The sequence below is a fragment of the Fukomys damarensis genome, unplaced genomic scaffold (genome assembly GCF_012274545.1).
Source record: "Fukomys damarensis isolate Sample0158 unplaced genomic scaffold, DMR_v1.0_HiC HiC_scaffold_11, whole genome shotgun sequence".
NCBI lineage: Eukaryota > Metazoa > Chordata > Mammalia > Rodentia > Bathyergidae > Fukomys > Fukomys damarensis.
Window position 1 is genome coordinate 10,076,979 of NW_022900923.1, and position 15,361 is coordinate 10,092,339.

The 15,361-nt window shown below is 43.9% G+C and overlaps 1 protein-coding gene across 15 annotated transcripts in view; it reads left to right on the forward strand.

Moving 5' to 3' along the window:
• Positions 1–15,361, forward strand: part of Sdccag8 (SHH signaling and ciliogenesis regulator SDCCAG8) — a 200,243-nt gene that overhangs the window by 164,272 nt on the left and 20,610 nt on the right. Inside the window, exon 17 of one of the 15 annotated variants that reach the window (XM_010642589.2) lies at positions 15,228–15,355. The exons of the other annotated variants lie outside the window; for them this stretch is intronic. Within the exon in view, the coding sequence (XP_010640891.1) occupies positions 15,228–15,306 (79 nt within the window). The 3' untranslated portion in view covers positions 15,307–15,355. Of the gene's footprint in view, positions 1–15,227; positions 15,356–15,361 lie in introns of those variants that run through there. 15 annotated transcript variants of the gene reach the window in all.

Genomic DNA, 15,361 nt, shown 5'->3' on the forward strand with positions numbered 1-15,361 from the left:
TTATCTGTCTCTGTTAGAAAAATAATCGAGTGTTCTGGTGTGGATAGAGATCTCCCTGTGGGAGGAGGGAAGATTATCCTAGATTGGGACACCTCCCAAAATGGAGGCTTAGTAAGCACAAGACAGAGCTCTAGCTGAGCTTGATTTGGTGTGGGTCTGAGCAGGTTACTAATTTGAAGAGCACCCTTATGAAGATCCCTGGCTATTCACACACACAATCAAAGGTCTTTTCTGTAAGGGAAGCTTGGCCATGCCTTTAGCCTCCCTGGCTCAGGACCCTGTGGCTGCTCTTTATTTTATGCTTAAGGGTTTTTGGGTCCTGACCCTCCAGTTTGATGGCATTGAACACTATTAAATCTCTTGCTCCCATGTAAAATTTGCCTGACATCCCTTATAATAATGAGCACAATTATACAGTTATTCCAGCAAAAGCTAACAATAGCTTCAGAAGTGTTTACTAGGTGCCAGGTACCAGCCACTGTTCTAATCACTTACTTTTATATACACATTTCACACATATCACAAGCCTGTCAGGCAAGCGCAAGCCTTATCCCCATTCTATCAGTGGGGAAACAGGGCACAGGAAGAAGAACCACCTGACTGAGGGTCACACAGCTCTTGCACGGTAGACGCCCAACTCCAACCCACACAGTTTCTCTTAACTCAACGAAGAAAGGGTGCTGACTGAAGAATCTTAAAAATATTTCTGCTCCCATAGAGCAAAATTTTTCACAGCTCTTCCTCTTGCAGTTGGCTATAGCATTGTTTCCTGTGCTCGTTCTGTGTTCTCTGAACTGCTTTTCTGCCATTAAACTACTACTGTTGTCTTCCAAAGAGCTTCTGATTAGTTTCAGAATTAAGTCCCAGCATACATGTTATATTTGCACAAATCCAAAGCATGAGGATCCTCTATGGGTGGATTTTTTTTTTTCGATGTTACAAATGGAACCCCTGTCCGTGCACCTGCTTAGCAAGTGCTCTACACTGAGCTACACCCACAACCCTGTGCATAATATTCCTATGTCCTGATAAATGGCTACAATATGGTAAAGATGGTAAATTAATAGCATTTTCAGATATCCTTTATGTTACCTTAAGTTCGAGGCAGATTTTTAGAGAGTGAGAACAGAAAGAAAAGTAATAATCTGAAATAAAAGAATGGAAGAAAGTAAAATCTTTTCTTCGTACAATTAAAGAAGCAAATCTTAATTGTTGAGAGCTTGTGTGAAGTTTATGTTACTGTGCTCTGTGATGGCTCCCCGGGTTGCTCCACTGTACAGTTAAGGAGACTGAGGCTCAGGGGAAGAAGTGACCACACTGCACCGTGACACAGGCTTGTCCGACCGCACTTCTCCAGCTCCACCCCTCTGTGAGCACAGCCCAGCTGGACCAAGAAAGTCGGTGGCTGTCTTGGGACTTGTAAGACACAGTCACATGCGAGCCTGAGGCCCAGGAGGCACTGCTGGGGGGAAAAGCCCTGAAAAATTAAAAGACCATCAGGGAAAGGCTAACGGGGTAATGACTGTAATAAAGGAAATGAAATACACCGCCTTTTGCAAGAGTGGGAATGAAAGGCAATAGTAAAATATTAGGAAGCAGTTAAGCTTCTAACCATACTTTTGAGCATCCTCCTGTTTTCATTTTTTACCACTCCAAGGTGATGTGATAATGGTAACTCAGAACTTAAAAAAACTTCATACTAATGGGTATCACTATCACACTAGAGTTTATTGCTTTTGTCTTATTTTCTTTGTTCACTTCTAAGACTTTCTCTGTTTTTCTCCTGTAACCATGGCAATATTAATGATATTGATCTGGTGGAACATGATATTACTGTATTCACCAGTGTGTTGTGTATTAGATTTATAAAGAATCTATTTAGTCCAGCAATTTGTCAGATGTCAGTACTCACACTCATTTTATTATTGTTATTTTTTGGTCATCCAGTAGATGACCTCAATTTAAGGTACTTAACAAAGCACATCACCCGCCCCCACAAACACACACAGAACGCATGGTTTCTTACTTTAAACACAAGGCGTGCGTGTGGTGGGCTTACTTTTCTACAAGGACTAATGAGAGGCTGTGCAGGGTGTTTGTCTGCTTCCCCGAGGGCGGTCTGCAAGCATGGAGTCATGCATGCTGGGAGCGGTCACCCTGAATGCCCCTGCCCTGCGAAGTGCTGACCAGCCCCTCACCGATGTGGGCCCCAGGCGGTTCCAGTTCTCAGAGTGCTGAAACAGGGCTGGAAGAACCTGTGAGTGGCCGTCTACACCTGGACGGAGAAGCTTCGGAGGGCAAAAGCCCGTTCCCCATTTTCATAAGCTGAAGGTATCACAGCTCCACTGAGTGGGAGACAAGCGAATGATCTGTGTGCGTTATGAAGAAAGAGATGAAAGCTCTCACATGCGGGCTTGCTTCACTTCCCTTTAGTAAGGTCACCGTTGCACAAAGCCCCCAACTTCCAGCTTTTTGGATGGCTTTTCTCCCTTTTCCTGTCCGCGTGCTTCCCACCAGCAATGTGCTGGGCTTGTTCCATTTCTCAGTGGTTGAAGTCTGTGGCCCCTTCGCCTGTGCCTCCCAGCACACCTGAAGGGAACCGCATTCTCAGCAAGCCACTGCCTGTTGTGTCTTATAGCTTAATTATTATACCTATTTAATGCTACTTAGAACATTGTCAGCTGTTGAGAAAAGGTAATTATCACTAGTCAAATGAAAAACACTTTTTTGGCTGCCTTACGGATACACATTTTACTGGTACCTTGATACATAATGAAGCCTGATAGCAAAACTTTTGCTTGTCTCTTCTTCAAGCCACAGCTGTTTCTCTGCTAAATTCATCCCATCTGTCTTCCCTTCCGTAAAGCTGTAGGCAGTATAGCATAAGTACAGAAGCAGTTCAGTGCTATTTTGGATAAACATAGCTGAAATTTGAATCTTTGCCATTTGCGATGCACACATTTTGTTTTACTGCTGTAAAGCGAGCTGTCAAAATACAACTACATGGATAATTTACTAAAATACAGTCAAATATAAGGTTGATCAAAAGAGAAGTACATTGGGTCAGCCTGACTATTCCAGTGTGTGCTCTGAAAGGTGTTCTGGACCTTGAGGTCCCCCGGAAATCTGGCCAGGGTAAGCAGCATCTGAAGTCTTTGTTTTAATCCTGCAGACCGATTTCCAGGAGTTTCCAGTTCTCTGTGACTGTGGCATCATTTGCAGAGTCTTTAAGAGGCTCTGGACTAAGAAGCCCACTTTCTTAATCTCCCAAATCATGTGCGTTAGTGGGAAACACTTTCTCTTTCTTGGCACAGGCTGATAGAGTTGAGCGACATTATTATTCTGCAGTTTTGAAATTTACTGCAAGAAAATGTTTGTTAGCAATGAGACAATCTATTTAATTTCCATCCCATCTCATATTGCTGGGTTATGGTGCACCTAAGTGTACCACTGTGCGGTTGGCTGGTTTTTTAATCAACAGTATGCAATGCTTTGGAGTCAATGGAAGGGTTTTCTTAGAATACTAAGACCCTTCAACCCCACCAACATCATTCCCCTCACACACATATTTCTTTTTTCCAAAGGCAAAGATCTCTTCTAGGCCCAAATGGGTCATGGTTTCTTTGAGGGAGGGACAAGTATCTAATATATTTTGGTGACCACTGTGGCCCAAGCTCATAAAATGCATCTGGACTTATTTAAACCAAGGTAAGAGAAACACATCTCTGGGAAGGGGTCTCTAAGTTAAATGACTCCTAAACTCAGGCTTAGATTTGCCCCGTCACTTCTACCACTTCTCAGCCCTGCGTCAGTGTGACAGAGCAGGAAGGAAGAGGATGGAGGGTTCAGGGGACCAGGCTGGGGAACGGGGCTCCCTCCCTCTGCACATACCCTACCTAGCACAACTCGCACCCAGTGCAGGTAGCCAGACCCATGATGTAGAAAAGGAGGAACCTGCACGGTGGTGAACTCTCACTCTCAGGCCCACCACCCCTGCCTCCAGAAATAACCCAAATGATAGCAAAAGAACAACTCCAGCATGCAGAGCCATGGCACAAAGCAATATCATGTTTAGGGAAAGCCGTGTGGCGTTGGAGGTGGAGCCTTTTACTAATCCGGGTCTCCGGAGTTCGCCCAAATGTGCATCCTGTTAACCATGCAGCCTCCTTGGAAAGTCCTGCCTTGTTCTCCACTGTGCCAGTACCCAGAGGAGAAGACACTATAGATGCTCAGAAAGTATTTGTTGGACAATATTGTATTTTCTTCACATTTGCCATAAAGTCCTGCTTTTTGGTCAGTTAGGAAACACCAGTATCCGGGGGGCCGGCGATTTAGCTCAGTGGTTCTGCTGCCTGCTATGCAAGTGCAAGGTCCCAAGTTTGATCCCCAGTACCAAAACAAAACAAAAAACACCAGCATCTGTATTGTACATTACATTCATATGCGTTAGCAAAATCATAGTGCTGCTGGGTCCCCAGCTGCTGCCAATAAAATTGTTTTCCTGGAAAGTCCCCAAGGCCTTTTTTGCACAAAAGCTTTACCCTCTTCCATCTAGTTTTCTTTGAGAGAGAAGAAAGAAAAGAGAAAGAAAAAGAGCCCAGACTTGAAGGCAAAGTGGCATGACTTTTTTTTTTTGTACAAATGCAACCAGCTCTACTTAAACTGTGGAAATGGCAGTTCCTGCCAGGGGTCCTTTGAAAACCAAGTATATAAACAAGTAAAACAAACCCACGCATTTACCCTGTGGTGCCATCTGACCCAGGGCCAGTCGGTGCTGTGGAAGCACAGGCAGTCCTCTGTGGTGGAATTCATTCTTTCAGCCCTTACCTGTTCCAGCAGTGGTGCCGGATGCCCTGGGTACCAGATTCCGTGCTGTCTCCTGCACTAAAAGGAGAAACTCCGGGAGCTCACACCCTGGAGCTGTGAAGAGGCAGCTGTGGTGCACTGTACTGCGCCTTCATGACACTCGCTGCATGAGGACTTGCACAGCATATGCAGAGTAGTGTATATAGGAGTCAGCTTCTCTTATAACTTTCTTTGAGTGACATGCTTTAGTGAGCCATTTTAGACTTGAGTTCCAAGGTGAGAAGAAGCGCATGACTGCTGGCTGGCTGTATGTTCCCAATATCACCTGTGCCTTGTTGGCCTTGCTGACTTCCCAGCAGCGCATATTGTGCGCTGGCCAGCTCCAAAGACTGCCCTGACTGAGCCCCTTTTCTTTTTCTATGTTTCTTTTTTCTTTTCTTTTAATTTTTTTTTCTTTTTTAGAAAGAGTCTCACTATGTAGTTCAAGCTGGTCTTGAACTTGCTATGTAGCACAGGCTGGCCTTGAACTCAAAGTGATCCTCCTGCCTCAGCCTCCCTAGTAAGCCACATTTTATAATGCTTGTACCGCACCATCTAATCACAGCATCAGTCTGTAGGCTGATTTTTATTTTGGGAGGGAACAAATAATAAACATGAAAATATTACTCAAACTTACCATTTGAGGTGAGTTTTGTTTTTCTAGTAACCCACAGACATCTTCTCCCCATCTTTACAATATGACTAGAGCCCATGCCTTTGACTTTGTTCGCAGTGGAGATGCACTATCATCTCAGGCTAGGAGGAAAATAAGTCCATTCCTTCAGAGAGGCACATACCCACATAGGCGAAGTAACACTGTGTGCTAGAAACACTTGTCAAAGCCGTGGGTGTGAACTCTGCTCCTCTGAGAGTCCACAGGTATGGGTGCCTGTTGGCTACAGAGGAGCTAGAAATAACCCCTTATTCAGGGTCCTGATGCAGTCAAGTCCCCTTGACCGGACATTGTTAACATGGGTGGACAAAGCAGTGTTCAGAGCAGGGAACATGGTGGCTGTCAGAGCTAGCACAGCTGACTGGCACGTGATCCTGGTATTTATTTTTATGAATTCCAGTTGAAAGCACGTGGTGGTATTGGTGATGCTTTTAAATATTTTTTTTCTGAATGTTCTTCACTTAAGCTTTCCAGGTACTGTTTGTGGGTGCTGATTACACATCCCTTCCCATCCTCTGGGGTGGGCCAGTTACCATGTTGTGAGCTTTAGTCCTTGCATCTGCCTCCGTTACCATTCATGGAGGTCACAACTTAGAGATCTGCCTTTTATTAAGCAAATCTTCACAGTGGACTGTAAGTGTTCGGTAGACTCATTTAGCAAGAATTTCATTTGAAAAGCACAAAGACCAGTTAGTGGTTACCTGAGCTGGTACCTAATATTTCGTCATGCAAGTACAGTTCTACCATTATTCAACTGGGATGCCAAGGACTTACTGAAATAATTAAATTAATACACATTATTAAACATATGTACACACACTAAACCATTTCAAACTAGTATTGCTGGAATAAAGACAAAAATAATACTGTGTATTTACATAACACCATTAACACCTTTCATTAGAAAAATCTCAAGCCTTCACTAAATAACTAAACTGCACAGCACCCTGTGAGGTGTGTAGGAAGCAAGGTAGAACAATAAACAAGAAGTTAATGGTGAGAGAGTGGCCAGCATGCTTGAAGAGGGCTGCCAGACTGCTGGCATTCAAGTTCAGGTCACCCTATCTATGCAGCCATAGCCCAAAAGAACCTATAAATGTCATGGGTGATTATAGGCTTTATTATACTTCTGGATGCTGTTTTGTTGTTTTTGCAATCTTAAGTCTGTATTTTACTTTTAATTGAATAGACTGTACCAACATACAAAGTTAAACCCACACTAGGATTTGATAGCAACTTCTAATCTTGTCATTTGATCCATTGCTTAACTTTCCTAGGCCCAGCTAAATACAGTTTCATTTATTTACTTACTTCCAGAACTTTTTACAGAAAGGGAACACTCTGTTCTCTGGAAACGTCTGGAGATGTGCAGGCACTTGCTGATCATTGAGGAAGGCATAGGTGAGCCCTGGTCTCTTCTGGGAAGGTCAAGGCTGCTGGGAACACCAGTGACCTGCACCTCCCATGATGGGCCTAGCCCAGCACAGAGAGCTCAGGGAACTTTCCAGAACTTCTGAGGAGCCCCCAGGACAGGCCTGGAATGTGCTCTCGTAGAGTGACTGGAGAGCCAATGTTTACACAAGCAGAGCATAGTGACGTTTCCCTTTAGAATTGTAAAATACCATATATTAATGTCTTGGAATAAACTTTGCATTTTCTGTTCTAATGGATTTCCCAAAAGTTTGGTCCTGGAACACAGGGTTCTTTGGATTATCTTGTCCATCCGATCTATTCTCCTGGTCCTTTGAGGGGGAAAAAAAATAAAAATAGCTTTCTCTCTGTAAGTTTTGCTCATAGTAGTCTCTATTTTGGCTTAACCGCTCAGATTTTCAGATCATTTAAGTGTCACAGATACCCAGGATAAGATAGTTTTCAGACACTGTAATTTATTTTATTTTTTTATTTTTTTATTTTTTTTGGTACCAAGGATTGAACTCTGGTCCTTGTGCTTGTGAGGCAGGCAGCAGAACCACTGAGCTAAATCCCCAGCAGCAGACACTGTAATTTAAATGTCTCTGAAATGTAATAAATAAAGCTTCATCTGAGTTTGGGGAATAATGTTTTCTTCCCAAACAGCTGTTCATGTGTATTAACAATTTTCTCTGTCCCTAGAAGACAAGTAGCATTTTTTTATACATAATCCTATGTTCCTTTTCATCCCCTTGGCTGCGTTCAGTCTTGTTTGTTTATTTGTTTGTATTGGCACTGGGGATCAAACTCGGAACCTTGCACTTGCGAGGCAGGCGGCAGAACCACTGAGCTAAATTCCGGCCCCTGTTTGGTACTTTTGACGTCCCCGTGCATCATGTGTAGACACCTGCCCTGATCTCAGGGGCTTCCAGGAGCGAAGCTACCACTTACTCGGTCCTCGTCTGTGAGGCCAGATCCTCGCTTCTGTCCTCACAGGGCTGGCCAATTTCACGGCCTTTTGTACTCCACAGAGACTATGCAGGTAAAGGTATTTAAATACCAAATGAACAAGTCTTTACCCCATCTTTAATAAGCAAAGCAAAGGATCCCTGGTTTTTCATGTAGAGAGCTCTAATTAGCACCCAAAGGATGGCAATTTATGAGGCTATGATGAAATTACTGATGACTAACGTTTGGTTTGTAGCAGTTCTTGAAGATTTTACAGGTATGGCTTCCTATTAACCTTGTACTTACTAGGTGGAAAAAGTATTATTAAAATTCTATCGCAGTTTGAAGAAATTTAGACTCAGAAGGGAAAATGTTACAAATCCCAGGGTCTGGTAGCTATGCTGGGCCTTATACCCTTTGCTACTTAATGCCTCTGAGCTTCACTGTAGGAAAAGTAGCTGCAAGCACAGGGTCTGAGCCCAGGCAGCAGAGATTCAAATCCCAGTTGTACCACTTCTGTGCTGTGCCCTTTGGGGCAAGTTACTCATCCCAGGCCTAACCTTCCTCATCTGTCAAATGTAACAATTATTATATCCTGCCCAGCATTCTTAAGAATGAGTCATCACACAGAACATTCAGGACACTGCATGGCGTACCGTAAGTGCTGCACTACATCAGCTCTGTGAATTGCTCACATGTTCAGCACAGTAAACAACACATAATACAAAATTTGGATATGCACTGTGCCCGAGAGAGTGAATGTTAAATGTTAGTTCGGGTCCCATTCAGAGTGAACACACCAAGGAAAGCAGTCAGGTCTGACAGCTAAGTCCGCCCTGTTGCTACCATTAGCACAGGTAGAGAAACACAGTTCTTTAGTTCTCCTCCTTCAACCTGGAACTTCTGCAGCCTAGAAAGTTAGTGATAGAAAATTTTAAATGTCAGTCTGCCTCTGGCAGACTGAGTGTGACTCTCAGCAGGACAGGAAATGTGCCTGTCCCCACTCTGGATAGACGGGAGTCATCCTTCAGAATGTACGCTCCAGAGTGTTCCCAGGGAGGCCTCAGGGTTTAGGTATGGGCAGCTTGTGCTTCAGCGGCTCTAAGTCACAGTGACATCTCCGTCCCCCATCAGTCACGCCTGGACCTACTGCAAGTGGCTTTGAACTGTCTGATAATGACATCAGAGATGTATGAATTTGGGAGAATTGTGGTGGTAGCAGAAACTTCCAGTTGTTTGTTTTAAATCCTCTTCTACTCTGAACTGGGTTGAAGTCAGCACTAGAAACAGGAGCCTAGAGGCTATAGGAGAGCCACAGAGGACTCAACTGACAGAAATCAGTCTGACTTTATCAGGTACAGGAGACTCAGGCGGGGAGAGGACAGAGCCACCTGAGCCTGCAGTATCTCCTTCTCCTTCCCACAGAGACAAGAGAAGAGTTCAAAAGAGAAGCTCAGGGGCTTTATTTGGAGCGTTGTCTGGTTAAGCACATATGTGCACCATAAATCCAGATTTCAGTTACACCCGCTCACATTTCCTCACGTCAGTGTCTGATCCGCAGCCTCCAAATGTTCTAGCATTTCTTGCAAATAATTTTGCTTTGGAAGCATTCTACTGATAGAAGGTTAATTTGAAAGACTATTCTCCTGATAAGAAGTTTCTGACAGTTTCACCGGTGCTCACTCAGATCCCAAATATACAGTGACAGCTTGTCCGTGTGTTTGTGTGTGTGATGCATTCAGATACATGTGTCCTGTCCTGCTACATTACAGGGAACACCTCTTAATGCTGTAGGGCTATATAGTGTGGACAGACAGACATAGGGTGCTTGACTCAAGGACTCTCTAGAGTTTGGTAGCATACACAGAAATGTGTCAAGGACAGGGATTTTTTGTGCTAGGAAACTTCTTTGCCAAGTGCTTTCCACCAAGGATAATGTGGTAGAGACAAAAGGAGCATGGTATTTTAAATAGAAATCTGTCTTCTCGTCTTGTCTTCACTGTTTTACAGCTACTGGCAGAATTGTGGCTTTAGACTGGGGATTGTGTTCCAGCTTTGCCACTTATAACCTGCGTGAATTTAGGCAACATACTGGTAGGATCTCTCAGCCTCGGTTTCCTTATTCATAAAATGAGGGTCATGATGATATCAATAATACTTCCTTTAGTCGTTTTTGTTATTAAATCTCAATTACCTCACACATTAGAAGAAACATCTCCTACATTGCTCTCAGAATTGAATGAGCTAATGTATATGAAAGTTACTTTGTATAAGCTGTGAATCACTATTAAAATAATCACTTTATTAAAAAATAATTATTTATTGAGGTTCTACTGAGTTCCAGGCATTCTATATGCTACCTCTAATTTTTACAGCAATCCTGTGAGGTAGATTGTATTATTTTATATTGCAAACGAAGGGACAGACTTAATAAGGACTTTCCCAGTACCACACTCAGACTTCAGTCTGGATCTGTTTCAATTCAAACTTGTCATTGTGCACAACCACATCTCAATGATAACAATTCAGAGAATTCTTCAGAATAGCTTGTTGTTCTTATTGATGATAGAATTTGGCTTTTATTATCTAATTTGAGTGAATGTATCATCTTTGAGTAATATAACGTTCACTGCATGCATGTTATGTTAAAGTATTAATTCTGATGAGATGCACGTATTACTTACTCATTCAAAACCTGCTTATATATCTGCCCACAGAAAATAGATATTTGCACTGCTAAGTCCTAGCCTGTGAATGCATCTCCAAAAAAAAGAACATGTCAGCAGTATCCTAGGCTGTGGTAGGGTGGTTGAAATACATTTGCTATCTTCAAGGTGAATAGTGTAAAAAATGTATATTTTTGCATGGATAATCCTCATTATAGTAAAAAATTTCAATGCTTTTTAAGTCATTCCTCATGTTTTTGCATTTTAATTATATGAATTTTCATTCCTCTTGTAGATTACATGTAAGCTGCATTTACAATTTGAGGCTCCTGCCTGCATGCTAACCACAGCTAGCTCACTGCTCCCCAGCAAACAGTGATCAGCTCAGATTTGCATACTGGCCCCTGGGCGTAGCCCTGAGGGGTTATATCTATCTGTGCACCTTGTACCTGCGGGAGCTACTGTGCCCTACAGAGAGAGGCATGGGCTTTTGGATGTGGCCCCTTACTAGCTGCATAGCTTTGCTAAAAAAAATTTTTTTTAAACGTGCTAGGCCTGAGTCTCCTCATCTGTTAAATTAGAGGAATAATATCCATCTTTTAGGGTTTCTGGGCAAGTAAAGAGATATTTCTAATAATGGACACAGTACCCAAAACATGCAGCTTCTCTTTCCACCTTTGTCATTAAAAAGAAAAGGCCTACTTTTGTGAAACAAAGTGTTTTCTTTGCTTTCTGGCTGTGCTGTATTTATGCAACATGAAAAGCCATGTTTGCTTAACCAACACAAGGGCCAAACCGATTTCCAAGATCTGACGCTGAGCTTTTCTTGGGTGGTGGAGCTGATACCAGCAACGTGGTGTGCCCTGCAGAGCATGGTCTGTCCAGACTAAGCAGTGTCCTGGCCACCCCTGCCGATTCAGCCAGGTGATGATAAGCCCCTCGCTCCCACCTCTTGGGTTCCACCCCTGAAGCCATCACTCGGAGATGTCTCCCAACTTTCACTTTTAGTTCGGAAGAAACCCACACTTTTCCAGTGTCTTTTTGACCCCCCACCCTGATTGAATATTTTTCTGATGCTCCCTCATTCCCAACTGCTCTAAGTTACAAATGGCCAGATTTCAGTCATCAGGAGAGGAGAATGCATTATTTTTTGCAGCCTGTCTCACGGGGGCCAGATTCCAAGGAGGCAGTTCGTGAGCTCACAGGCCAGGAGAGCCAGGATTTCAACAGTGTCAACAATCTTTGCTCATCATACCAAAAAAGCCCTGTGTCGGTGCCGACTCGTTAGCATACAGCCGCGCCGTGCTTGCTAACAAAGCAGGCTCTGGGTATCTGCTACTTTCTCAGCTTGTCTGTCTTCCCTGACCGAAAAGAAGAGAAGAAATGGCTTCAGGCAAAGATGCTGTCCCTCCCCACAGAAGGGAGCATCACAAGGATTCCCAGAAAGAGTGCTTTAAGTGGTTTTAAAGTAATCATCCTTTGGGACAAGGAGACCATCCCTCCTTTGTTTTTTCTAATCTTGTTTTAAATTATCAAGAGGCAAAAATAATTTTTTGCCATGTTATCTTGTTTAAAATGAACTAGCCCTGAATAATTCCCGGTCATCCCTTTAACAGCTTGTTTTAAGAGTGCTTAAAAAGAGCTGTCCATCTAGGCAGGGGTGCACTAGCACACCCCCCTTCCGGGCTGTCTCCTATTCCTCTTTTGTTGGGGGATGGAGGGAAGAAGAAACGTACAAGCAGATGTGCTGCTAGATCTACAGGCTTCTGCCAACCATATGGCATCTTAAAGAAAGATGGTTGGAGCGTCTGGATTAGCAAAGAGTCGGGATGGGAAGCCATGTGTCGTGTTGGTACAGGCAGTTGTTTGAGCTCTCTCTAAATGGCTTCAGGAGGTTGTGTAATGGAACAAATGGTCCTGTGAGCCCAGGAACAGCCTTGCCGCTGCTGGAGAGGCAATTGGCCCTCAGGCGGGTACTGCTTCCCTTTCTCCCCAGTATTATGTATTCTTCTTTTCATGTTCTCCCAACTGTGAATTGACTAGAACTTTTCAACTTACAGTTACGCGAGTGGGTTCTCCCATCTCTGGGTCTGCCTGAACTCCCCCCTCTCTCCCTGGCTTGGTGATTTATACTGCTGGAGTCCTCAGTGTCCTCTCCCTCGGCCCTCCAGGGAGTCCAGGCTCTGCGCCCCAATTTTCAGCGCTCCCCAGCAACCAGCTTCTTGGGGGAGGTTGTCCAGCTATTGAAGGGGAGGTATCCTCCCACCAGCATTCCCAGAAACCCTAGGAGGTGGAAAATCTGAGAATTTTATGCGGTCCCATGTATTGAGCACATGCGAGAGGTCACCCTTCTCTGCTTCGGACCTCGTGTGTGGCTTTTTTTTTTTTTAAGTGATGTAGTGAACTCTGGATAAGTCAGTCACATACAAATGCCATTTACTCGGCAATTTGAGAGCTCAGGATTCTACTCCATAACCCAAAATCTGAATATAAGTTTAAGAAGTGAGACACTGCGATACTGACCGCATATCCGCAGCGTGTCACCGGTGGGCAAGTTCTGAGACCATTGTTTTGAGGATGTGGACGCCCAAGAAGCCCAAGACCTTCCAGCTAGAGCAGATCTGGTAATTGTGTTCTTAGCCAAGCTCTCTGGACATTTTGCAACATTTTAGGGCAAAGAGATCTTATTTTGTTGTCATTTCGAGGCCATTGCACATGCAATGGAATATCTTGAGCAGCTCAAGTTCGGTTCACCTCCTCTCGGGGGTAGCTAACTCTGCAGATAATGTAGTGTAAATTATGGTCAATGGAAGGGAAAACGGCTGGTTGATTAGTCAAAGAACCAATCGCTACCTGACCCAATCATCCAGCAGCTGACATGAAGCCATGCTGGTCAGCTTTATGCTGCCAGAGTCCACTGACTATGGAAACCTCCCATAATGCCTGAGTCACGCCTCCTTTTTCACAGGCAGTGACCCCAGTTGCACAGGTGCTCCACAGTGAGATCAAGGAGCAAACACCACATCCAGACTGAAAATGAGTTACCTGCGACCTACTGCAGGAAATAGGAAGCAATTGTGTCTACCACAGCTTCCCTCAAAGGAACTCCTGGCAGTGAAAATACATTCTAATTCATTTGCTGCATAACAATGCAAAGCTTTGCTCAAAAAGAGAAATGAAACCTACAGACTGTGGGACTGGGCTCTGGAGAAAGAAAGGGCACAGTCTAGCAAGCTGAATGTCCCCAGACTGCCATCATTTTTATGTACCTTTGGCACGGACACATGATTCTTACTCTCTTAAACAAGGTCATCCGAAAATCATCGGAGATTCCTACCAACTTCCTTCATAAATAACTATTTTCCACCCAGATGAGCTGTCACTCAGAAATTTAGATGAAGTACCGTTCCATGTTTGTGAGTGCTTTGTATTGAAAATTCATTCTTTCCTCACATACATAGGTTTAAAGCACTGCCTTTTCTCGGGGCTTTTATCTTGCGGACCACGTTTAAGTGTTAGGATATTCTTTCTCCGTCTTCTGAGTTTAGGATCCATGTGGGGGGTGGGGTGTCTGTGAAGAGCATAATTTGGATTGTTATCCACCAGCTGGGAGAAATTACCACTTCCATCCCTTTTACCTTCCAAGTGTACATGGTCCCAAATTTGTCAGCCTTGGAGTTTCTTGAAACAATGCAATTAAACTGCAACATATTTCCCAACATTCTTAATTAAGACAGTGACTGAAAAATGTAGATTAACAGCAGTTACTGTTTTTATCAACATATTTTCTCTCTCTCTCCTGCTAGCCTCACATCTCCCTCCCCCCACCCCTTTTTTGCTTTAAATGTCTGATGTCAGTTTTGCCCACATGTACATTATGCACATGGCACTGAAGAAACAAAGTAAAAAATTCTCTTTTAATTCTGAGCTGCATGCCCAGCGCCACATGCACTGTCTGTTACATGTCGCTTCTTATGAGGTTCATGCTGGGAGTTTCTTTTTAAAGGCAAAGTGTTTCTGAAGGAAAGAGTTCAGGTTGGGCAGATTGTGTTAGAAAAATCTCACTGCCTCGGAGTGGAATTAATATACTGATTATTCTGTGCAGGCTCAAACTGGCAGCGTGTGCAAAAGTTCAAGTGTGTCTGGGAACTGAAATATGGCAGAGACCCGGAGAGAGTGAGCAGAAACAAAGAGCTGGAAGGAAGCGGGGCTTAGGAGTGAAACTAATGGCAACTTTGTAAAGAGGGGAGGGAAATCCTGAGTGAACAACTGTGTCCGGGAGCTGTACTTGGCGAAAGTGTTTTTTATGGACTCAGAGTCCTGTTTTCCGTGTCACATCTTAGGGTTGACCAGTGCAGTTATGGGGGGGCATCCCCAGAACCTCTTTATCTCCACTTCTTTGAGTCCTTAGATCCTTGCCAGTTTCAATTAAGTCACAAGAGAAGTTTAATCACTAGCTAAAAATTAAAACGGGCTCTAATATTTCTCCAGCCTCTCTGTTAGCCAAGATTTTCCTTCCTGTTTAATTAAAATTTAGGCCCTCCACGCTCATCAGCAAACAATGATCCGTTTATCTGTTTTATCTGTTTACAAATAAGGAATTAAAAAGTAAGAAAAGCAAACACAGTCCCGCAGCACCTCTCCCATCACGGGAATATCAACCTTCGTTTCTCATTGTTTCTCAGGGGAAAGAAACCGGGACGTGAGCACGGAGTTAATGAAGCTTTCACCCATCTCCGTCCCTCAACTGCCACCTCGCCTTAATCCTCTCCTTCTGCCAGCGGCCCGCGCCCGCGCCAGCTGCTCCGCACCCAGCCGG